Raw genomic sequence first — 26,416 nt, 5'->3', positions numbered from 1 at the left:
CAGCCGATTCAGGTTTGACCATTGGAGCCTGCTCCCATCAAATGCAGCTCTTGCTGTTTGCTCAAGTAACTGACACTTTGGTGCTAAGTATTTTGAATCTCTAGGCAGCCACCGGAACGTTGACTTGAGGATAAACGTAGATACTTCCGATGCTAAGCAGCTTGCATTAGCGCACCATGTCTCAAGACATAAAAATGAAATGCGCTGTCTTCTTAATACAGCTATTAATATAAGCATTTCATAACCTTCCTGTTGTTCAAGAATTATGCTTATAGCCAAACCATAAACAAACTGCAGCACAATAAATATAACATTAGTTCAGGAATTCTGTTGGAGCAGAGGATTTTATTTTTTCTGGAGCAGAGTTATGAGTCATATATTTTAGGGGGAGTTTTATTTTATCTATTTTCTTACAGGTACATTCTGCCTATTTTGTACCATAAGAGGTTCCTAAGCAGTTTCCCATCCAACTACTGACCAGACCTAAACCTGCTTAGTTTCACCAACATGGTGGCCTCCTATAACTTCAGACCAGACCCTGGGACATTATAGGGAGATGAACATCTCTGAAGACTTCCTCATTAATAAAAACAGACCAAACTAGACTTCTAATGTCAACAGAATCAATGTGGTTGCCTAGTGGTTAGGGCACTGGACTCTGAACTCAACTCTCTATTTGGCTACAAAGCTTACTGAATGGCCTGGGTTCAGTTAGTTGTAAGTTGCCTTGAGCTGCCTTTGGCAAAAAAAAGCAACAAATAAATTTAGTAATAATAATGTACCACATTTGAGCAGCCTTTACTTTTCAAGGAGTTGCTGTGAGGGCAAAAGCTCTGATTTATTTATTTTATACATCCATATATATATATATATATATATATATATACACACACACACACACACACACACACACTCACACAGAGTACCGTATTTTTCGCCCTATAGGACGCACTTTTTCCCCTCCAAAAATGAAGGGGAAATGTGTGTGCGTCCTATGGGGCGAATGCAGGCTTTCGCTGAAGCCTGGAAAGCCCCACCGCCAGCCCCGCAAGCTGGGGGGACAGCGGGGAGGCGCAGCGCACCATCCCACTGTCTCCCGACGTCGTTTGGAGGCTGGCGGTGAGGAGAAGCCCGCTTCTCCCTGCCGCCAGCCCCGCAAGCGCCTGGGGGGGGGAAAAATAATTCCCCCCTTTATTTCCCCCCCAAAAAATTAGGTGCGTCCTATGGGCCAGTGCGTCCTATAGGGCGAAAAATACAGTATATCTATATCTCTATATATCTATATCTATAGACAGACAGACAGACAGACAGATAGATAGATAGATAGATATATGCTTCCCTTCAAATGAATTTGCATCAAAAGCTGGCTTATGGAAAAAATAAAAGACAATAGCATGAAAACAGAAACAGAACATTTGCAAACATTCTAAACAAATTCAGGAAACATCCTAAAATGAGGGTCAGACACGTAACCCGCCTGCCATCAGTAAGACAAATGGTTGATAGAACAGGAACATTTTAATCAGTTGGTGGGAAACAGTAAGAGAGGGGTCCAAATGGATCTGCCAGGGAAACCCTCACCCCAGGAACTGCTTATTAAATAAATAATATCTCCATGCTCTCAAAATGTAACATAAATGAATGCATACATCTAAAATCATGGTACAAATAGTGCCAAACTGATAGCTAACAAAATGAGGAAAGGGATGGAATTCTCACCGGTCTTTCGGGATTTCTGCAGTAAGCGCCAAGCCCATCACGCCCACCAAACGTTCTGGGTAGCCCAAGCACAGCAGCTGGCTCTGATGCTACAGGTGAAAGCTCAGCCCTTTTGTACCAAACATGTTTACAGCCATTCGGAACACGTGCAGATATAGTCTTACAACTGGAAAATCCTGCTCCTCGCCTAAACATTGTTTTGACCATTCCTTGGCAACGTGTGTTATTTTCCCTGTTTCTAATACCTCCAAAAGCTTTCCATTAAATGCCACCTTCTCTGGTCCAGTCTTTTAAGAATGCAATTCTAACTTTCCCCCAGCCCAGCAGGGCAGGGTCATTGCTGCCTCTGCAGTCATGCCAGAAGGTGGGGACAGAGGCAGTTTTAGGGTAGCGTATGGTTACCAGACGTCCGTGTTTCCCAGGGACTCTCCCCGGATTTACAAATCTGTCCCTGGACAAAATCCGTCCCCGGAATGTCCCCGGAATTCATTTAATGTCCCTGGATTTATATTTTAAGTGTTGTAGATTTATGAGTAGGGAATGAATGTTGCGTGATTGGTTCAACGGCACAAGACACATCATATGGGGACTTCCAGTGAGGCAAAATGGCGAGCGCCACAGCAGTGAGCAGCTCCTGAAGCCAGCCAGAGCCAACTACGCTACCAGTTTGGCTCCGGGCCGCTGAGACTGCTGCTGCTGCTGCCACTGCTGAGGGGGAACCGGGGACGCCTGGCGCATCAACAGGGGGAACCACTGACACACACACACCTGCGACCCAAACTTGAGTTGTGAGTGAGAGCGCCTGGCTAACTGCCCAGCGGCACTCTGGAGCCAGTAAAAACCCTGGAGCCGACACAGGGAGAAGGAGGAGAGGAGGAAGAGAAGGAAGAGAGAGAAAGAGGAAGGAGAAAAAAGAGGGGGGCCCGTGCTTGCTACGCCGCTGCCGCCACTGAGGAAGAGAGGTAGGAGAGCACCAGGAAGGCAACGGCACATGGCGAAGCCCAGGCCCAACCCAAGCCTACTCCACGGTGGCTAACACTCCAAGAGAGTAGGCCAGGGCCCAGAGGAAGGCCACACAACAGAGGAGACCACAGAATATATTATTTCTTTTTTTAAAAAATAAAAAAATTAATAACTATTTTTTTCTCTTTTCAAAAAAAAAGTGTCCCCAGATTCTTTGAAAAAAGTCTGGTAATTTTAGGGTAGCGCAACCAGTTTGGTCATGTTTATTCAGGAAGCGCTGCAGCAATGTTGCAGAATGGAGCACGAGAGGTGGAGGGCACAAAATTTTAGTGGTGCACAGGGCGCCACTGAAATTTGAGAGCCCAAAGTCTACCATTGGTGGGGGTAAGCAGATAGCTGAGACAGCCTGGCGCTGACTCAGGCCTCAAGTGCCCATTTCTGCCCATCCATCTCATAAAGAACTGGTTCACACAGTAGGTTATTTCCATACTTAAGGTTGCAACCCTAACCATGTTTATTCAATAAGCTCTGCTGAATTCAGTGGGGCTTATTCCCACTTGGAGACAATCAGTCAGGTTGTGTATCCACAAGACTGACCAGAGGAGAAATGACCTCTGGGAACAGTGCAGACAGAGGAAACACCATGGTACACCTTTTAAGTTAGTCATGACTACAAGTTTCATTGATTTCAACCTACTCTGTGCATGACTGAGTCTGGATTAAATGATGCACAATGAGGAATCTGTGTGGGAAATGTCTAGCATAAACAGGGATTTCCATGAATACAACTACCATTCTTGTTTCAATTTCTTTAATTCTCTGGGTCGTGAGAATTGTCCCTGAGAAACAATGGCGGTATCTGTGGTTCATATGAGACATTCTCTATCTACAGGGACAAAACTGGCAACATAGACCAGCCCAAATAGTTCTGTGGGAAGATACCAACCACATTTTTGATAAGGAGTTAGATTCACTGGCTTTTTATGTTTTCCTACTATTCTGCGGTTTTATGACCATACAGGCTATTTTCACATGTGGTGGTTTTTTTTAAGAGGCATTCCATCTAATCCTACCTTGGAAAACTAATCTTTGGATGCCTTTTCTCTTTTATTGTCAACTCCTTACACCTGCGAAAAGGAGATCTTGCCGATATAAGGAGAAAACTCTGTGTTATATTTAAATTATGTTGCCTTCCTTTGAATTTGTGCAGTTACACAGCACTTGAGCTGGGAGGTGAGGGAGTTAACTACAGGCATGTCTCTCCGACAAATTTAAACAATCACTTAACTGTTTCAGTTCCCAACTAAGAAATCATGGAAATTCTAGTTAAGGAGCTATCAATTGCCTTAAATCTCTTACAAAACCAACATTTGCAAAGTTGGGTGGGGTAAGGAAACATTAGAAGTCACACTGTTAAAACCAAAAACCAAAACCAGATTAAGCCTTCAATGCATGTAGATGTGCAGCTCAATGACAAGACTCACCCCTTGGCATGTCCATTAGATGTACGGTTCACTTTGATGAAATCATCAAGATCTTGGTGTCTTAAAGAGGAAAGAAACACAAAGGAAGGTTATGGTCAATGTACAGGACCTTTTAGGTAGCGTAAGGACCAAGGAGGAAGGGGAGGAACCACCACAGGTCCCTTGCATCACATCCAAAACTTTAGGACCTAAATGCCATGGATTCAACCACAGCCACCTGACACCAGCACAACTTTGCATGAGTAAGAAAGCGCAACAGAAGGGGACTGGTAGTGATTTCTCAAAAAATGCTCCGGTCCCACTTGGCCTTGCAGAATCTTCAACTTTGCTTCTTGCAGTGCAAGCCTCCCTTAGAATTAGACTGCTCCACAAACCATGGACTTGCTTTGAACAACAGACTTGAAACAAGAGTTTATATGTCAGGGGCAGGGAGATTTATATGAATGTAGTATTTCTCAGTCTTGATCCAATGGCTTTCTATGGTCTGGAATATATGCCAGAGGGTCCTGCTTCTCTTGGACCTCCTCTGAGGAAACTTCAGGTTCAACATCTGGATGGGCCTGGGCAATTACTAACCTCAGCATGTTACAGATTTTGGGAGCGGATTGGCAGAGTAGGGGGAGAATTGTTGGAAGAGAATTTCATAGCAGTAGATCATACCTCCTTTGCTTGGAATCCAGTGTTTTCCTTCTAATTGATTAAACTGCTTTATGAAATCGTTCTTGGCATCTATCACCTTGCCCTCTCCACAGTTTCAACTTCAGAAATAAATTAAGTGGTAAAGAAACTTCCAAGACTTACCCTTTATCACCTTTATCGCTTTTAGTTTTGACTTGGATGAGATTGTCCAGCTCTTGACTTCTTTAAACAAAATCAGTGGGAACAAGTACAGAGATATTTCATTTCTTAACGATGATTTTGATATTGAAACTAAATAAACCACACAAAATATCTTACAGCTGGAGTATATCCATGGCAATTTATAATTAAGATAGATTTGATTTTAGGCAACAACAACAAAAAAGTCTCTCAACTGGAACCTTTTGCTTCATAATGTCCTGCATAAATAAATACTATGTCTTGTTCCTTAATAGACTATTTATCACATTTGTATCTCGCCCTTCCTCCACAGAATTTGAGACAACAAGGTCCTCAACTTCTACAGGTCTGATGACATCCAACTTTAAGACTAGGGCAATGGCATTTCACTAAGGGAGATCCAAGATGGGGTGATGGATCTACTGTGTAGTGGGCAGAGATCTTAGGTCAAGGGATGGCTGGAGTCCAATTCTCAGGTGCCACCTATGGGTCCTTTGAGGGTTGGAGACTGCATGTCAACTCATTCCCAGCAGCTAGCTTAACAACTATACCCCACTCCCAGGCGAGCATTGTAGGTGCTCACAGATGGTCAAGGTGATTAGGTCTCTTGGACATCCTTTCCACTCAGGTACCCCAGGAGGTAGCTCTTCTGTCAGCAGATGGGCTGCCAGGTCCTTCCTGACTATGTGTACCAAAATTCATGTAGCCTGATTAAACCAATTTTTCTCAGGTTTGCATGAAAGAGATGCCTTCTGCCATTCCGAACCCTGACCTTCAGCTTTGCGTCAGTCAGCAACCCAGGTGACCCTAGTGACACATCAGTACCTACAGGGTTTTTCATGTTTGCACTTAGCTGGCCAGCTGATTGGGTCTTTCTCTTTGTCCTGAGCCCACAAGTCTTGCAGGATTCACACTGCCTTGCCTAGAGTCTCGTGGTTTGCTAATAAACTACTAGAGGAGCCATCTGGAAGCCTTTCTGGACATTTTGCAGGACCAGGTCTTATTGCTGGAGGAGAGAACTTAGAAGCTATACTGGAAAACAAGCAAACTTAGTGTCTTTCATTGTTTCAGTGTCACGGACTAAGCACATGAGCTGGGCCTTATGATTCCATGCATTATTTTCTTGACTCATTGCCATGCCTTCCCTGCTATGGTCACAATCCATGCCCTCTCCATCGCTTTATTGAAGCCATAGAGTCTTTCAAGACTTACCCCTGGTTACTCTTATTGACTTTGGTTTTGACATCAATGAGATCATCCAGTTCTTGGCCTCTTCAGAGATTAAGCAAAATCAGTGGAAGAAAGTACAGAGATATTTCAATAGTCAGCTAGAATTTGACATTCAAAGCAAATAAACCACATGAAATGAGGCTAAGCCTTCTGCTTCATGCTGTCCTGTATAAATAAGCACTGTGCATCATGTCATGTTAGCATATTTACTATATCTGTAGCCCAGCTTCCCTCCACAGAGCTCAGGACAGCATATACAGGCTCCTTTCTTGACAACAGTCTTGTAAGGTTAGTTATGGTGAGATATTCACTGAGTCCAATCAATGAGCTGTCTAGCCAACTGGGAATTTGAACCCTGGTTCCTTGAACTCACGTCTCCCTACTTAATGTTCACGTTCCACAGTCTGCACAGCATGGAACAACTAGGCTGAACACAACTTCAGACATCACTCTTTAATATCACACATCCTTCTTGCTGGCTTTTGAAGTCACAGACTGTCAAACAAATAAACAAAGACTTCTCAGGTGACTTCCCTAGTGAGCTGTTATACATGGCCAGTGAGCTGCATTTAGCTTGATGGGTCAGACGTTGTACAGGCCTGTTCTGACCCAGTTGCCACTGACAGTTGTAAATAAAATGCATGCTATCCTTCAAAGAAGCTCAGAACATCAAACATGGTTATCCCACTTTATCCTCAGAACAAGCCTACATGAGGTGCTTAGGATGTAGTTCACACAGCTCTCATTCTGAAAATGACAGATCAAACACAATAGGGCCTACCTCCCAGCTCTCTCTTTTGTCATGGTTTTGTTAGCATCTGATTCACTGGGTTTTGCTGGGGCTATCTGCCTAAAAAACAGAGAAAATGGGTTCATCTAAATAAGTTGTGTTGTGCATGTTCAATTATTCAGCTTGCCCAGATTAAGGAGAGAAACCAAAATGATATTCCAGAGAAGTTAGAAAGATTCATCTTGACACAGTTCAAACTCTGACAATACAAAGTCTAGCAACTGCTTGGATATGTGCAGCACAAAAGGGTCACTCTGAGAGTTGCTAGTTGTCTAGTGGATCTCACAATGCAGTAAGTTTGGACTGTGCAATGAAAGTTGGCTATCAAAGGAATAGCTAAAAAAAATTACAGTGGTACATCGGGTTACATATACGCTTCAGGTTACATACGCTTCAGGTTACAGACTCCGCTAACCCAGTACCTGGGGTTAAGATAATTTACAATTTATTTATTTACGGCTATTAGCCCATAAAACCTGGGGTTAAGAACTTTGCTTCAGGATGAGAACAGAAATTGTGCTCTGGTGGCGCGGCAGCAGCAGGAGGCCCCACTAGCTAAAGTGGTAATTCAGGTTAAGAACAGTTTCAGGTTAAGAACGGACCTCCGGAACGAATTAAGTACTTAACCCAAGGTACCACTGTATTGTAGTGACTTAACCAGGTCAAAACGAAGTGGTTATGAGAGAGAACTGAATAGCATCTTCTTCTGCAGATACCTATTATAATAATCCACCATAGCTTCTACGGAAATGCTAAGAAGCATTTATCACAAGTTAAACACACACATTATTATTTATTGTTATTAAATTTGTTATTAAAATTGTTATTAAATATGTATAACAAAATACATAATCAAAAACAAGAACAACCCAAGAACCCCTAATAGGGACCAGAAAGGAATGCAAAAACTACAAGTGATCCCTGCCATTCTCCCATGCCTGTCTTGCAGTTTTATTTATATAACTGCTTATAAGAGTTAACCCAAAAGCTAATACTTTGAAAGAGGAGGTTACATCATTGGATGTTGTGTCTCAAGAGAATATTTTTAGAAAAGGCATTGCAAGGGGCAGATCAGGCTGCTCTCTCCGAGATAAGGCTATACTGAGTTCTGATCAAACCAGGTCAGTGGCAAACATCTAAATGAGATATTGCCAGGTTTGTTTGGTGGGTTCAAGGAGATGTTAGATATAAAACGAAACATTTTCCCCAAACTCTTTTGACAAAGACTGCATAAGCAATGCAAATTGCACTCTCAAGCTACTTCATGGAAAAGCACTTTGAGACATTTAATATAATGAGATGCATTCAACTAAGTAGTCCCATGCCTGCCAGAAGAAACCTACACAAGCACAATAAAGCTCCCCTCCCTGTTCCATGAAACTGGCTCTGGGGGTGTCAGAAGAAACGCCCCCCCCGGAACAGCACACAGGGGGAGAAGAGAGCAGATCTGCTTAGCGCTACATTGAACCCCACCCATTAGGAACAGGCAGAAGCAGGGGAGACAAAAATGTAGAGATGTTCAGTGTTTAGTTTCATACAGTGAGGAAATGACACACAAAAAACCTCCAGGCTTCTATAGAACCCTAAATGTAAACAAGGGCCTTGTACATAAATTTGTGCAATATGTGTTGTGATCTGCCCACCATTAAAAAGTATTGGGTGGGTTGCATGAACAGGGTTTGTGTAGACCATGGGTAGGCAAACTAAGGCCTGGGGGCTGGATGTGGCCCAATCGCCGCCTTAATCTGGCCCGCGGATGGTCCGGGAATCAGCGTGTATTTACATGAGTAGAATGTGTCCTTTTATTTCAAATGCATCTCTGGAGTATTTGTGGGGCATAGGAATTCGTTCATTTTTTTCTTCAAAATATAGTCCGGCCCCCCACAAGGTCTGAGGGACAGTGGACTGGCCTCCTGCTGAAAACATTTGCTGACCCCTGTAGACTCTACACTGTATATAGCATTTGCACAGAAAGGCTGAGTTCCCATAAAAGTTTAGAAGGATGAGAGACAGTATATGAGCTCAAGACTTGCTTTCTCACCTTGCAACATGTATGACCCCTTTGCATTAGAACTATGTGTCAATCGGCTCAGTGACTGAAACATCTAGTGATGATGTCAAACCGCAAGCAAGATCAAGCAAGATCAGATTTTCCATGGCAGCCGTTTACCATTTCTGCAGGATGAATCACTAAGTGATATATGTGAATGTGCACTCCAGCCATCTCAACATCTAACCCAGCCAACTCAGGATGAAACACTACCACTTTCCAGGCTTTTCTGATTTGTCTAATAAATCAATGCCCCTCTTTTCCACGTGCATAAAACTTAATGCTGATTGAGTTGGCTACAAGTCAGATCCCCATCCAGAAACTGCAACGCAAGATGCCAAGAATATTTAAATAGGATTTCAGACACAGGAACATCTCACAGGAGTCCAATGGCTAAGAGAACTAACAGTAAGTGCTTAGGATATGAACAGTTGCAGCTGCATGTCAAAATTATGATATTACACTGGAATTTCAGGAACAAAACCCCATCATCTACAGGTATGATAGATGAACATTTGAGACTTTCACACCAGTATCATTAGAGCAGGAAGTACATGAACCATGGTTACAAAATGTGGTTTAGGGGACAGGCATGTTTACTTTCAAAACCACTTGTGTACTCAAATACTTCTGGCTTTGAATTAGCCCATAAATTTAGGGGACCTAGTGCAGCATCCTATACATATCTCCTCAGAAGGAATTCTCATTGTTCAATTGGATTTACTCCCAGCAGGTAAGTATAAAACATATTTACCATGGAGCAAGCACCAATGGGGACAGGATGATAACCTGCAGCACATTTGCCTCCCAACGCTAATGCCAGGGCTTTGAAAAAATGAAGAACCTGAAATGAAGAACGTGGGCAGATCCTTTCTTCTTCCTGCATGTTCCTTTTATAGATAACAACAACCCAATTCCAAACGTCTAGTGTCACCGGCCACAATAAATATTCAACCTGACCCTTCTGTGCAAGGCCACGCACCTTTGCACCTGCTGAGCTTATGTCTGCACACACAAGGCTCTCCAATTTACTTCAACATGCCCACACAACTTCCCTGATGCTGCAGTTAGCCCGTACTAAGTGCCAGACAATTTGTATGGAGGAATTAGCTTAAGCTATAAAAGAACCAGCAATAACTATCTATTCCTGTGCGGGAGTTGGTGGCAGTGAAAAGGGTAATCGGTCATAATAGAAATCTGTGGCCTCAGCAAAAGAGGATTGCCTTCGAACACGGTGTCAAGAGTGCATCGGCAATGTCTGGATTTGATAGGCCAGGGCTATTTGTGTCCAGGACGGCCCTCACTCACAGGACAATTTGTAAGCTAGCCAGCAAATGAGGCTGATACAGGAATAGCATTTGTTTCGATTCAGGACGTCGTTTTCATCTCTGCCAAGACATTGACCAGACAGTGCCAGGCTGATTTAAATTCACCTCACTGAAGGCTGGACCACAAAGAGTTGCCAAGAATTAAGAAACTAAAGAGCACTGTAGCAAACCATGAGAGCACATTTACAGCCTGCCAAAAATACCCTGAGCTGCTGAGTACAGTAATTTTCAGAATTAAACGGATGGGAAGAAGCTGTCTTTCAGGATGTTTTGAGAAGTAGCATGAGCAAACAATTACTGGGAAAGGAACGCCAACTTGCTCAGTTATGCTTTCAGAATAAACATAGCCTACCAAGCTCTCTATTGACTTCAAAACTATAAAAAGCACACATCTGAGCACTCCACAGCAATTCCATAAAACGTAAAACAATTAGATTATTCATACAGAGAAGTCCTTAAAGATGGAACATTTGGCTGCAAAGGTGAACCAGGTGGCGTGCTGGTTTCAAGTTAATTCAAAGAACTATTTTCCCTTGCGTTAGAATGCAACCCACAGGCCAAGAACCATTTATTTGCAGGATCAAAAGGCCGGGAGGGAGTCATAGGAACAAAGGAAGCTGCCATATACTGAGTCAGAACATTTGCCCATCTTGCTCAGTGCTGAATACACTAACTGGCTTGAAAATAGTACTGCATGTTTCCCTCCACTGCTCCAAATTACACACAGCACCATTTCCCTAAGAGCTTGCATCATTGGATCCTACTTCGCTCTGCCCACCCTGATAATTTTCCCTAGCGTTCATCTTGTCGGATGAATAGGATAGTTAGGCTGGGATGGAATCTATCTCTGATAGCAGGTTCAGACTGATAACCAAAGCATTTCCATAAATACTGCAGGTTATCAGAGGGACAACTGACCTATTTAACAATCAGGTTGTGCAAATAGTTCATTGGTGCTGGTGTGAGCGAAAGGAAGGTAGAGTTAGCATTAATTTCACAGCAAGGACAAAACTTCGGTTTTTGCATTCCCCCCTGTGCAAATGGATAATACATTTTCTACATCTCCTTCACATCTCTTCTAACATTACTACACTAAGTTGGGTTTTAATAAAAACCCTTTAAAATAAGTAAATGAACTTAGTGGGTTTAAAGCAAAACAAAAAGAAGTTGTTTCTCTAGACAACAATTAATATGGATGCATCTTTCTGGTGTCATCAATTGGATTTTTGAGCCCCCCCCCCTTGCCAGGTGTCAGATTTGCTCCCCTCCCCCGCCGCCTGGGGGCCAAATTCAAGGATGTTGCACCAGAATCATGTCTCCCAATTAAGCTTCTCAAGCTGCTTATGGTTTAGATACCGACACAAAATAGCCATATAGCACGGTTACTATAGCAACTTGTAGCTCCGTCAAATACTGTTACCGCAGCTCTCTACCAATGGTGAAACCGGAGCAGAACGTTTGATATGCTAATAAAAACCACGGAGGAGAGTGAATATGAAATGAGTGAGGAAGGGGATTAGGAAAAGGCTTGAACAAGCCTTTGTAAGTGGGGAGCGACAGCAGCTTTTCCTAGTTAATTTGCCGATGTTTTATTCTCTAAGATTTCCAGATCTGACAGCAACATATTGTTTCCTTCCTGGAAATATTTCATGACTCAAACTCTTTCAAGAGGGGAGATCCCATTGTATTCCAGTACATGCCGTGGGATTTATTAAAGACGTCTGGCTATGCACTTTAGACTAGGAATGCACACAACGATACCAGAAATAATCTCTTAAAATGTGACCCAAGTAAATTAAGACTAGAGTTGCTAGGTTGGAACCCAGAGATTACCACTGTAAACAGACTTTAAGTCTGATGCTGGGATAAGCTGTCAGTTGAATGTTTTCCTCAGACACAGTTGTTTTTGGTCAGACGCTTTCGCAGTATAAATCAGTCTCTGCCAACCTGGTATCTTGTAGAATATTGTTGGACTACAACTCCCATCATCCTTAATGATTGGCCATGCTGGCTGGGCTCATGGGAGTTGGAGTCCAACAACATCTGGAGAGCAGTGGATTGCGGAAGGATAGAATAAGTAAACTAAGTTGCATTATGATGATATACTGGATCTGTATTTGCCCACTGTGTTTCAGCTGCCTCATATGTTTGTATGGTATTCTTTCTCTAAACATCATCTCTCTCAACTTTGACTTTTTCTCTTTCAAAATGTCAATCTTAATGTCAATCTTCATACGTATCTACAGTTCTCTCTCTTGGCATCCCTCACCTTTCCTCAACTTCTTTACATTTCATGGCTAATTCTAAAAAGAAGCCAGAGCTCAGATCTGCTGGGAATCTGTTCTTGTCCATCTGGGCTGGGCTGTAGCTACTCTGGGCTGCTTTGTAAGAAAACACATGAATGTATATTGCAGCAAAACTGTGTATTGGTACATATATGAAGCGGATGGCTTTTCTACTGTGACAAACAAGCACTTCTGTGGATTGTCTTTGCAGGACAAGGGCCAAAGTGAATAATATAACTTTACCATCAAAGCCGAATATTGAACTACAAATTACACTGAAAGGGGCATAATCAAATCCCAAAGGTTCCTTCCAGGAACTTCACCCTTTTCCCCACCACCACTTTCACACTGGAAATGTCCCTAATCGACCCCTTCCCACATGCTGTTCCAGCTGCATGTTTGCAAGGTACCCCCAGAACGTGAGTTATAACTGGATAGGGTAAGGGTTATGCACTTTCCCCCTCCCACTGTTTTTCTTTTGCCAAATCCCCCCTCCAAAAGCTACATTGCCTAGAACAGGCATAGGCAAACTCGGCCCTCCAGATGTTTTGGGACTACAACTCCCATCACCCCTAGCTAACAGGACCAGTGGTCAGGGATGGTGGGAGTTGTAGTCCCAAACCATCTGGAGGGCCGAGTTTGCCTGTGCCTGGCCTAGAAGAAGCAGAATAAGGTTTTGATGCAATTTTCTTACATGAAGTTTGCCCTGGATATTGGGGGCACAGGTCACAGGGGATGTATAAAACATTTCAATGCTGCTACTGCTACTTTCCTGGCTTACATCTCTTCCAATGAAATCAGCGGGGCTTATAAGTGTTTTGCTTTGCACCCAGTAGCAACCATCATGGGTTCTCGTGTCATCACATAAAACACCAATCATTAATCACATCACTTTATGTTACCTAGTTCTGGCTGGATCGCTCACGGCAGCATTTGACTTTGGAGGTGTAATTGGTTCCGATGAATAGATAGTCCTGCAGAATGAAAAGGAAAATTCATGTTTTTGCAGGACCCCACACTGAAGGGTGTGAGGAACCTGTGATCCTCCAGATATTGTTGAGCTATAATTCCCACCAACCTATGCTGGTTGGGGCTGTGATAATAATAATAATAATAATAATAATAATAATAATAATAATAATAATTTATTTATCCCCTGCCCATCTGGCTGGGTTTCCCCAGCCACTCTGGCGGCTTCCAACAAAACACTAAAATACAATAACCTATTAAGGAGTTGGAATCCAACCACATCTGGAAGGCCAAAGCTTTTAGAGGAACACACACAAAAATGTCAACATGGTAATGGCAGTAAATGCTGCCCCAATCTCAAACATTGCTGCTACTTTTGCTGTGATTCACAATTTGATCAGTGAAGCCAAAAGATGACAAACAGAATCATTCAGCAACCACATGCCCCCACAAAGTAGACCAGTCTTCTCAATACCCTTGCAAAGCAATGGTTGTCTTTCTTCTCTTTTCTCTTTCTTTCTTTCTTTCTTTCTTTCTTTCTTTCTTTCGATAACTATGAAATAAACTATAAATAACAGGTGCTGGCCTGTACACTATTTCCAAGTTTAAAGTCTAAATACTAGAAATGAAAATACATACATCTTTGGTGCTCCTCCTTTGTTTGAAGTAGTTGAAACTCTGAAGCAACAAACAGACAGACAGACAAACCTCTGGTTAGAAATCATATATACTTGATGACTTCTATGATTATATAATGGATACTTTCCAAATTCCCTTTACAGGCAGGGATCATCACAATATGGAGTAATTCCAGGACTGAACTGAACAGCAATGGGAACCTTGATTTCTTCTTGTCGTGCAGTCAGTCAATAGATGCAACCCAGAAACTGATAACAATGAAGCCCTACCTTTTCTATTATGGGGTTGTATCTCATACCATATGGCTGCAATGCACAGAAATTATGAGTCATATCTCTGACATCCCTCAGAAAATAAGTGTTTTTTTAATTGCATCCCTGCTGGCTGCCCCTGCTGATCGTCTGTGGAAGAATGTAAGCAAATTTAACACAGAACAAAAATCTCAGGAATAAAACCCAAGCTTTGAGCACTTTTAACACACCTATGGGGTGGAAAAGGCATGCCTATAACATGGCCCTCTTGGTAGTTTCCACCACCCTCAAAAATTTGGGTGGGGGAGCCAGGGTATTCTCTGGGTCAGCCCCCTAAATTCTGGGATTTCCCCCCCCATAGAGGAAAGCAGAAGAACACACCTATTTACACTAGCTGTTGACACCTGAGATAGAGATTTTTAGGATATATATATATATATATATATAGATAGATAGATAGATATAGATAGATAGATATAGATATAGATATAGATATATATAGATATACATACACACACCACTGAAAAACAAACTACAGTGAAGAGAATATAGTGGATCCTAAAAATCTCTCTCTCTCTCTCTCTCTATATATATAGTGCTGGAATCTTATGGTGAAAGCTGGGAAAGAAAGGAAGATAATGGAAATAGTAGTAAAAGAAATTATATTTCAGAAAGTAGATGCTACTCTTCTCCATTTTGCCTGGTGGAGAATAAGTTCAGGAAAATCTTTTTCAGAGTTAGGGATGGCTGGAGTCTTATGGGTTTATAACATCTATTTACAAAGCATCAAGGGGAGATGGGATAGTATGAAAACAGTAGTCAGTTTATTAAGAAGAAGATGATTTCTATACCACTGTTCACCCAAGGATCACGGGGCAGTTTACAATATAAAAGCACAAAAAACATATAACATAATAACAAACAAAAACAAGGCACCCCTATTTAAAAAGGCAATAGATTGTATTATTATATTCTGTAGAGAGTGTTAGGCTCAAAGAGCCTCAGCATCCACCTAGCTGACAGGTAAGGAGGATCTGTGTACCTCTCCTTTGAATGACCTTACGTGATGAGCTTTCTCTTGTCTTGACTCACTCTCATTCAAGCTTTCTCTATTCGCACATATCATTAATGCTCAAAGTCATTCAAAGTCCATCTCTTTCATAGATGACACGGCAGCAAAGCCAGGTTTGCCACCAAGTGTGTACTCAACAAGGGAATGAAAACCACTCAGTCTCCCTAAATATGCTTGAATGATCTACATGTTTGCAAATGAACATTTCATGAAATTTTAGAATTGAAGAGTTGGAAGGGACCACAAGGGTCATCTAGTCCAACCCCCTGCAGGGCAGGAATGTTTTGCCCTACATGGGGCTCAAATCCACATCTCTAAGATTAAGAGTCTCATGCTCTGACTGAGACTCATTCATACCTTATGTTATTAGATGCACACACTCAAAAAATGAGACACATGAAAACGTAACATATGAAGAAGTCCTGCATTATGTTCTTTAAAAAAGAATAATCCAATAAGCACTGTATACTTACGGTTTGTTATTGGTGGCTACAGCTGTAGTTGTATTTTGTGAGGCCCAGGAATGCCTGTGTGATGGACCAAAAATGCTGAATTAATTTGTGTGTTGAACATGCGTATTTAAAATATGTACCCCCAGAAAAAAGCACTGCTGCTTATGTAGCTTTTTTGAAGCACATGAATCTTATTTTGGGGCAGTTTGTAAGAAAACCATGTTTAACTTACCAAACGTGTGGTCTTTTTTCTATGTTATGGGGAGAGAGAAACTTTGGAACTCACTTTAAAGGTCCAGCAACCTATATTTCCACACTTAACCTTGCTGCATATATTTTTATTTTAAATCTCTGCTGGTGTTCTCTCACTAAAGGGTACTTGCCCCAAACTTGGATCTTGGCATCCAGGAATATTCTCTCCCTCCCTCCCTCTCTCTATATTTCCCTGAACCAACAGAAAATGGGAGCATAGGTACATGTGAGTGCATTCAGACATTATTGCGTCGTTTCTCCTTATTATAATGCTAGTGTTGTGATCCCAGGCCTAATGTTCCTTTTACACTGCATTACCTATTGAATTATGGAACAGCGACTTTTTGATCAATGTACCGCCATGCCATAGGTAAAGGTAAAGGGACCCCTGACCGTTAGGTCCAGTAGCTGACGACTCTGGGGTTGCGGCACTCATTTCACTTTACTGGCCAAGGGAGCCGGCGTACAGCTTCCGGGTCATGTGGCCAGCATGACTAAGCCACTTTCTGGCAAACCAGAGCAGCGCACGGAAATGCCGTTTACCTTCCCGCCGGAGTGGTACCTATTTATCTACTTGCACTTTGATGTGCTTTCGAACTGCTAGGTGGGCAGGAGCAGGGACTAAGCAACGGGAGTTCACCCTGTTACGGGGATTCGAACCGCCGACCGTCTGATCAGCAAGCCCTAGGCTCTGTGGTTTAACCCACAGCACCACCCACGTCATACTACATTTAAAATTGCAGGAAAGATCTGTATGCCCCGATGAAATTAAAATGCAAAACTCCCAGGATTTTTGCAAATCATACAAACAGGTTTATTTTTCTGGAAGCAAAAAAAACATGGAAATGAGCACTAAACTTCCATGAGAAAGAGGACAGAAGCAATGGTTGAGTGAATGTGGTCTGTCCCTGGGCAGATGGTAAAGAGCTCAGTTTTTTCAATAGAGGGAGATATTTTACCATGCACTGCCAAGGTTTACAAGAATTATTCTGCTGATGTGCAGGAAAAGGTTTACCCACGCTGAAAAACCATGACATGGCTATGTGGTGAAGAAACCACAACGCCTCAAGTCCACACACCAACAATTCACATTGAAGATCACTTTACTTTCAAGGTTGTGTGATTCAGTTTCTCTGTGTGCATTCTTGCAAGCTAAAATATTCTTTTCAGGTAGCGCGGATACCATACGTTGCGGCAGAGCACTTCCTTTTTGTGTATATAGTGAGACTCAGGTCCAGTCATTTGAATCTGCAGCTAAAAGGTCTCCCATAGCAGGACTGGGAAAGACCCCAGGATCCTGCAGAGCAACTTACCGTCAAAGGAGAAAGTGCTTGCCTAGATGAGCCATTGGACTGACTCCATGTAAGGCAGCTCCTTATATCTGTCCATAAGGGTGTATTACACATTGAGTCAACGTCATGATAGCATTCAAAACCAGCCAAACCAAAGCCCAAACCACTTTACACCACAGTCATAAACATTTCTACTCAACTTTTCAATAAGGTTACTCCCAAGTAAATGCACAGAGGTTTAAAATTCCAGCGTCTAATTGATTTCAGTGGGAAAGGAAAACATGAACTCTCTTGAAATCACACATAACCGTCAGCCAAATCATCGCTTAGCAAATGTGTGGGTTCCCACAGCTTTTGCTGCCAACATGCTAATTTGGCCAAACCATTGTTTGGCTTCATATTACATATGAACCCAGACTTGTGGTTTAGAATCCCCAAATAAACCATGAGTAGTAAAAACAAATCTTGGTTACAGCTTGTGGTTTGTTTAGAGTGAAATAAACCATGAGCCCAGGTTTGGATATAATGCTAAGACAAACCATAGAGCATAGCAGCCATTGTCTTCATTCCAGGAATCTGCAGGCTGACTTGTTTGCACCCAGCTATGGTTTGGCTTAGCGGCACATGCAGTCTGGGTTACTAGGGCTTCATTTTGCCTGATCTTACTCAAGATATGTATTTTATTTAATTTGACATTTTTATCCCACAGTGTTTAGCCACCCAGAGGCTCTCACCATGGCAGACAAGCTTAGAATATTTCAGGATGCAATTCTGAACAAAATTAATAGGAAGTAAGCACCCATGAATATAATGGGACTTTCTTTTAAGCAAAGATGTATGGGATTACACTGTCACAGATTTTTTCAAGTTTGTATCTAAAATTAGAACAATGATGTGGGCTAGATATTCCTCAAAAGCTCAACCAAAGCTGTCAACATAACATAACAACCAAAGAGAAATTCTTTTGAAGCATTTCCTCACATTTGAGAGCTGAACATAACTTGGATAAAATTCAAATTCTCACCTTTTGTGTTGTTCATCATCTATGGTGACCTTCTGACTGGAGACTGGGGGAGGCATCCATGATTGCCTAATAATGTACAACCATATAGTTCATTTTACAGGCCTTTTTATTTGGACCCAAAGTCTAAGATGTTTATGCTGCCTGTTATCAACTTAAATCCCATTGTTTAAATCCTAATTAAAATTAAGCACTCAACTGTGGCTTGATCTCGCTTATAGTGATGTTCATTAATACGAACTGCAAAGCTGTCACTGTATAATTCCGCATTTTTGTCTCCCCACTGAGAATTGCTGGGAATAAATTTATTTTTTGATGTGTTTAATGTTTCCTATCTCAGGAATAAGACTGCCACTTCTCTTAAGAACAGAGGAAACACCATAGCTATTGGTTGTTTGTGTATGCAGAGATTCCTAGAATGTCTTTCCCATCCTTTGCTTGCAGAAGATTTTAGGTTCAATCCCGGCTAACTTCAGATGGCAAGAGTGGGGAAAAACATACCGTAGTTATAATTTTCCTGCAAATGGAAGCAGCTACTAATCACATTATCACCTCCTGGGGGGTGGGGACCACCTTTCAAACTATTAAATTCGTAAAAGACTATCTACCCTATGCCTGTCATATGAAAAAAAAACCCTCAAATCAGCCTGGAACTATCCTTGGCAGTAAAAGGGTCCCATACTCTCCCATCCCCCATGTTTTACAAGATCCGTAAAAACATTTGCCAAGTATAGAGTAGCCTGGGAGCAACACTTATGAGTCACTACTACTTAGTCTCACTGAGGTTTCCTCAGTGTAAGTGTGCTTCAAATCCATCTTTTACTTGTATGTTTCACTTAAATTTCTCTTTTAAAGGATGAGCAGAGCAGTCCTAAGGAGGGGTTGGGGAGGTACAGATTTGCCATGGCACCCAAAGTCCTGCCAGTTCCTGCTGAAATGTGGGTGGAGGAGCCATTTCTTTTCCTACTACTTTAGCTCCAGACTGGTGCAGCTGAAAGGCCTGAAGATTAGACCCTTCAAGGGATATGTGGGTCTTCAAATCCGGCTGATGCAAAGTCTCTGGTGCCCTGCTGCTGCCCCCAGTATCCTTTCTGCTGGTTATCCTCGATGGGAGAACCACTGGTGGAAGCTTGGGACTTCTGCCATAACACAGGTCTCCCACAGCGATTTTCTACTGTGTTGGTGGAGGTTGGCAAACCGGCAACAGTACGCCATCCTAACCCCTTCCCCAAGACATCAACATCAGGGGATTATGAGGGCTCCACTCTCAGTTGGAGTAATTATTAGAATCAATTTCTATATTAGATAGATAGCTTTTGCGAAAACGTTGATATCTACAGTAAAAATGAAGAAGGTCTTGAATACCTTTTCTTCTTCACAGGCGATGTGGTGTTGCCAGTGTTGATAGATGCATCAAGCTCCTTCCTGGAAAAATTATAAACCAAAGTTTAAAGTTTTGTCGTTTCAGTTAACCATACTTAAGGATAACTTCTTTTTCAATGGTTAGAGACGACAAACTGTGTTTAATCAAAAACAGAAGTAGTGTAAAGGTTGTTGTTGTTTTTCACTTTTTACTCCTCACACCTGCACTAAAAGAGGAGAGGGGGGTGGACTGCATGCTTGGACTTCTAACAATAAACCATTCGATCTGAATGAGGCCACTGTGGTTTGTGTACAAAGCACTGACAAGTGACTCTTAGAATCAAGAGTTGTGCTCTTACACAAGGTGTGATTCACCCTTAAGGCTTCCTCCATGACCAGCTCCAACGGTATATCAATAACTTCTGAAGATCTGTATCCTAGATCTACAGTAAAGTATGTGATCTGCTAGGTCCCACACCAGCACCAGTGGCTCCCAGGAAGGAAGGATTCCTATAGAGATCCACCCACTTGATTTGTACTAAACCTGAGGTGCACCCTAAACGGATGACTATGAAGCACGGCTTACACATACCTGCTACTTGGCTTGCCATCCAAGGTGGGAAGCTTATTTGCTTTGTCAGCATCACTGTTGCCAGGAATCCTAAAAAAATAGCAAAACGAGCTTTCACCAACAGTAGAAATTAGCTTTTCTTAAAAAAAGAAAAAGATTGCCTGAATTAAAATGTCAACATCTAATATTTCCTAGCAAGGCAGAAAAAGCTTCCCATAGCTTCTGCACACACTTCTACAGTGATAATGAGACCAGCATACTAGCTGACTCAATATAACGTTAGTGCTTATTAGTTTTAAAAAGTTTTTCGGCTTGCTGAAAGAGTATTTTAATTAAGTCTTAGAAAACCAATGAATTATTAAATGTCCAGAGATTATTACACGCTCTTCTTTAAACGAGTAGTGAAAAACAGCAAATCCTTTGAGAAGCCCCTTAATAAAGAACTAAAATGCATCTTCAGTCGAAACAGCTCATTGTCACTCCCTATATATTGTTGCTCACCCCCCACCATCAAGTGTTTCCGGAGATCAATATGATTTGAAGTTGCCCATTGTGTATAATTCCTTGTGGAGCGCAGCCATTGCATCAAACCAAGGAGGCCAGGGTAGCTGTGCTTACCATTGATTTCATTAAGCCATTAGATTTACATTAAAGAAAAAGCACAAGCCCTTTCCTGGCCTTTATGGATTTCAAAGTCACTGCTGGAAAACCTTTTCCTGACTTCCACTTAAATGGAAGGCTCCTGCTGTCGGAGCTGAATTAACCATTTAAGGTAGCAATGCCATTTATATCTGCCACAAAGTGGTGCTTCTGAAGGATCTCATGCTGAAGAATGAGCAACATGGAGGCAATGCAACAGATCTGGGGACAGATTGCGGCTCACAAAACAATTGTTGTGCTACAAAAGCGTAAGCTGAGTGAGCATTTTGCATCCTATGAGCTTTGGAGCTATGAAGCTGGATTTTACTCAAAAAGGCCTTTTATTTGACTGTGATGCCCCAATATGGGTTTGAGGAATTTCAGAAACACAACTCCAGCGAAAGGGAGGCATGCTGTTATAATAATGTGGTAGACCGGGGGCAGTTATGATTCCTTGTACTTCTATACGTAGGCAATATCCTGTGGTTTTCTCTATGTCACCCTTTCCCACAGTTTTGTAAGGTAGAGGAGGTTGCTGCACCTAGCTGAGGAAACCTAGTTGATGTTTCATCATCAGCAAACACATGACCACATCTCTCCTGTGAGAAAATGCTTGCTGTGAAGGCAGCAGGCTGGTTTTGAGGAGGAATGTCCTTAAGAAAAGTCCTGGGGGTTGTTACAAGACACACAGGAATCCCAAAGATCTCTGGAGTTCACAAGAGCTCTGTAATTTACTATCTTGCCCATTATCTAGGTATATTTGATGTGATGCGAGACACTGTGTAAGCAACAGTGGCGTAGCGTGGGGGATGCCAGGGGTGCCGGCCGCACCGGGCGCAACATCTGGGGGGGGCGCGAGTCCAGAGGGCCCAGCCGCGTCGTGCCCTCGGCCCGCCCCTATTGTCAGAGCGGCCGGCCAGCCTCCGCCTGCTCCTACCTTGCCCACCCGAGGACTGCGGCAGCGCCCGCCCCCGTGGCCACCTACCCCCGCCTCGCCCATTGGCTTGCCTCCCTCGGCCCCGCCTCTCTCCGATGGCCGCGGGGGTGTCCTGCTCGGCGCCGGCGCCTTTTTTCAGGAGGTAGGGAGGCTGGACGGGGAGGTGGGGTCGGAAGCGGGCAGAGAAGGAGGGGAGCTCGTAGCCAAAAGGGCTGCGCCGGCCGGCAAAGGGCCGGGGAAAGTTTGGAGAGGAGAAATGCACCGTCATGATTTCCTGGTGGAAGCGGCAGAATTAGGGATGGCAAAGCGTAATTACGCACGAATTTCGCTGGGTGAGAGCTTCGGGGATCGATCGGCGGAAATGGGAATCAATTGGAATATGAGAAAGAGAGAGAGGGACCATCATTCATAGGCATAGATTTGTAGGGTTAGGGGGCGCAAATTACTTGCCTTGCCCCGGGTTAGGGGGCGCAAATTACTTGCCTTGCCCCGGGTGCTGACAACCCACGCTACGCCGCTGGTAAGCAATAAACTAAAGGACAATCTGAGCTGATCTTTGTAATATGATTTTACTGTATCCAGGGTAGCATTCGCTGCAGAAACTAGTGGTTATCAATTGACTCACTCGATGTCTTATTATGATTATGACTAAATGCTGAAATTTCACTGTCTATAACGAACCAACCAAGGGTATCCAACACATTCAACTTTCTCTTTTCAAACAGACTTTTATTAAAGGCTGAGCTACATGTTACCACAGGGCCATCCCACTGAAGCAAAATGAGACTATTGCCTCAGGTGACGGACACGGGAGAACAGCAACACGGTGTCTTCCTGCCCCCCCCCCCACGGCAAAAAGAATCTCAGTGAAAATTATGTGAGGCTAATCTCCTCCAACCTGCCTCAGTCTGAGAACGGGCTTTGAGGGGGGTCCATCTTCAGAGCAAGGCATGCCGGGCCTTGTTGTGGTAGCTAGAAGTTCTGCTGAGGTGAAAATCTAAAGTCAAAAGATGGCTCTCGCCCAGCAGAGTGCCTCACTCGGACGAAGGACCCTCTTGGCCCTTTTGCAGGGCGAGGCAGGGAGTACAGGAAGGCGAAGGGGAAGTGCAATGGCAACAGTGGATGAGAGGAGGTGGCTCCTGTTACACACCTCAGGCAGAATGGCCCTGTGTTACAATAAGTATAGCGATATTACTAAAAAAGGCAGCCCCATGCCAGGTTCTCTGCTAATATGTACAGCCGTACTTCAGAAGTCGAACAGAATCCATTTCGGAAGTCCGTTCGACTTCCAAAGTGTTCAGAAACCAAAGCACAGCTTCCAAAGCCCTGTCAGACGTTCAGGTTCCAAGAACGTTCGCAAACCAGAACAGTCACTTCCAGGTTTGCGGCGTTCGGGAGCCAAAACGTTTGACTCTCAAGGCATTCGAGGTCCAAGGTACGACTGTATTATATACTGCTCTGTGTCTGGAGTATTTTACGATACTGTATATTTATTGTTATTATTAATATCGTCATTAATTTATTAATTGGAGGGCCATAACAGCTTTGTGGGGAACCTAAGGGAGCAGTCAATATTTTTTCAAATTAATTTTAAAATTAAATTAATTAACAAATAAAATTGGGGGAGCCCCTCCAAAAAGTACATTTTAGCGTTATGACTCACAGTGGGGGGACCCATAAGAACAGTCAATTTATGACAACTTTGGGGAAACTCACTTAGGGGGCCATATGCAACCCACAGGTTAGCCACCTCTGCTGAATTAAAATTCACAAAGATTGAATTCCACTAGCATTGCTAGGTGGGAAAGTCCCATTCCAGGAGGAGAACAGATGTTAGGATCCAAGCCAAAGCGTTTCTTAAGATAAGAATGGGAAACCTGTGGCTCTGCAGACGCTGCCGAACTCCAAATCACAGCAGCCTCAGCTAGCCAGGCCAGTAGTCAGGGGTGATGGGAGTTGTAGCCAGAAACATCTGAGAGGCCACAGGTTCCCCTTCACTGTCTTAAGGCAGATATTCAATTTAATTATCCAATGTGTACCCCATCCTTCTTCAAAAGAGCTCTGGATACATAAAATGATATCATTTTATTCTTGTGAGGTAGGTTAGGCTATGTGACAGCAACTTTGTAAAGGCAGCTTTCTCATCTATCCACAACACTATTTGTTACACCAACCCACAGTCTCCCCACAACACAGTAATAACATCTGAATCACATGATAAGCGTAGCAGGATTTTGTAGCCGGGTACAAAAGCCCGAGAGCATCCAAACTTTATAATACAAAGCAATAAAGCTATCTATATAAAACTCTTACCTGTCTAAAGTTGTATCAGATCTATATCGGCTAAGCAAAGCTTTTTGATCATCCTTTTCATCGGTGCTCCTGACATTAAGAAAGATTAATTAATTATAGTAACTGAGGGATAGTAATGACTTTAAAGAAGATTTTCAGTCACCAAAGTATCCAAATTAGATCTGTCAGATGATTAACCTCTGCAATTTAACAAATGATCTTTTGAGATAAGAAATAAATTGAAATATCGCAGTTGAGGTGATCATTTCAAGATATTTAATAAATATCTTGATTCTCTTGACTAAATTGAACAAAAAAAATGTTGAGAAATTATCTTCACATTTCCAGAGAATCTAGTATCATGTGAATACATGGCAATATCCTCAATAGTCAATATCCTTTCACAGCTGTCTTGTTCAATTTAACGTGGGTCTGTCTCTTCAAAAGTTTGTTGGAGTTATCACATATTACAAATCCATTTTCCATCTTCTCATTTTTAAAAGCAGTGGATGAGAAGAGGTGGATGGGTAGATCCAGCACATTTTTAACTTGAAGTGTAGAATTCTGTCACTAATATATGTAATTTGCAAGGGGAATATTGCACTGCAATCAAAGACATAGACTTAGCTGAACCAATAAAGCAAATTCTTCAGATGTTAGACTCCAATTCCTATCTGTCCCAACCAGCATTGCCAATGATCAGGACTGATGGGAGTTACAACAACACCTAGAAGATCTCAAGTTCCTCAGCCCTGCTGAGGTTATTAATGAGAACAAACAACCATAGCCTGCATATATTTCCATAGTTGGGGAAAAGTGGAGGAAACTTATAGAGATTAATAGGCTACTGTACCTGTGTAAACCATCTTGTGATTTGTATTGATTAAGGACCACTCTGCCATAGTTTTCATCAGCGCTGCAATAAACCAAATATTTCATATTATTTTCATTTATATAGTGCCTATAAACTAATGATGCTGTCTGAAGGAAGTGTGTCAATGTAGGAAGAGGCTGACAAAGGGAAAATACTCAAGGGGCCATACACTTTTCTAGTGATTCTACTTCTAAATGTAGCATATATTGGTAATGTAATCAGATAAAAGCCCTGGGCAGCTGCTCAGATGCAGCTCCTCATTTTTACACAACAATTTATGAATGGGTGTGGATCCTTTCTGGTCCATAAATTGTTATAAACCTTTCACCAAGGGCACACACACACACACACTGAAGCTACAGCATATGAACATACACTCAGATTTTATATAGCTATCCATATGACTTCTTGGAAGTTATAATTCTGCAGCTACAATGCACAAATCATGGAGCTATTGAGCTTTCTTGAGTTTCAAGTTATTAATGTAATACAAATAAATGAATTCTGTTGCCAGAGCACAAAAGATTGATTCTTATAATGGAGTTAAGGCCTTCATCTTGAGTTAAATATGGACGGGCCCACTGCCAACATGTGTGGCAAAGTTCACATACTTTAATCATCAGGCTTTGCTGAACTTTTCCCTTGCTCTACAGATAACTCTTCTGCAAAATACTGTTTGATTCCTTTCAGCTCTCACCTTCTGGCTATTATAAACTAGATCAGGCATAGGCAAACTCGGCCCTCCAGATGTTTTGGGACTGCAACTCCCATCATCCCTGATCACTGGTCCTGTTAGCTAGGGATGGTGGGAGTTGTAGTCCCAAAAAAACATCTGGAGGGCCAAGTTTGCCTATGCCTGAACTAGATGGCCATAAACCCTATGCTTCCATTATGAAAGCAAAACCAGTAATTTTTTAACTTTCAAAACTTGAGGGAACCCCTTCCAGTCAGATCTGTTGGTCAAAGGAGTTCTGCACATCTGCCCTAGAACTCCTGAATCTACAATGTCCAGATTTGGAGTACAAGGGTCAGTCTGTTTCCAGTCTCTGTTGGTTTTGCATGTGGTCATTTATAAATCCATTCCATCCCATTTTCACATTAATTTGCAAATTTGTGCTATCACAA

General features: G+C 42.5%; 1 protein-coding gene across 6 annotated transcripts in view; it reads right to left on the bottom strand.

The window, feature by feature from the left end:
* The window catches only part of SCEL (sciellin), a 56,140-nt gene that overhangs the window by 15,738 nt on the left and 13,986 nt on the right, over nt 1-26,416 (bottom strand). For 4 of the 6 annotated variants that reach the window (XM_083610787.1, XM_083610790.1, XM_083610788.1 and 1 more), the window contains exons 4-15: nt 25,271-25,333; nt 24,439-24,507; nt 20,571-20,639; nt 19,982-20,041; nt 18,620-18,685; nt 16,073-16,126; nt 14,277-14,315; nt 13,571-13,642; nt 6,997-7,065; nt 6,198-6,257; nt 4,968-5,027; nt 4,167-4,226 (exon numbers count right to left, since the gene is read on the bottom strand). In XM_083610787.1, the coding sequence (XP_083466913.1) occupies nt 4,167-4,226; nt 4,968-5,027; nt 6,198-6,257; nt 6,997-7,065; nt 13,571-13,642; nt 14,277-14,315; nt 16,073-16,126; nt 18,620-18,685; nt 19,982-20,041; nt 20,571-20,639; nt 24,439-24,507; nt 25,271-25,333 (741 nt within the window). The remainder of the gene's footprint in view (nt 1-4,166; nt 4,227-4,967; nt 5,028-6,197; nt 6,258-6,996; nt 7,066-13,570; nt 13,643-14,276; nt 14,316-16,072; nt 16,127-18,619; nt 18,686-19,981; nt 20,042-20,570; nt 20,640-24,438; nt 24,508-25,270; nt 25,334-26,416) is intronic. The other 2 variants (XM_083610789.1, XM_083610792.1) reach the window with 1 other exon arrangement.

Source organism: Podarcis filfolensis (assembly GCF_964270895.1).
Source record: "Podarcis filfolensis genome assembly, chromosome: 4".
Taxonomy (NCBI): domain Eukaryota; kingdom Metazoa; phylum Chordata; class Lepidosauria; order Squamata; family Lacertidae; genus Podarcis; species Podarcis filfolensis.
This window is presented reverse-complemented; position numbering and strand designations above follow the sequence as displayed.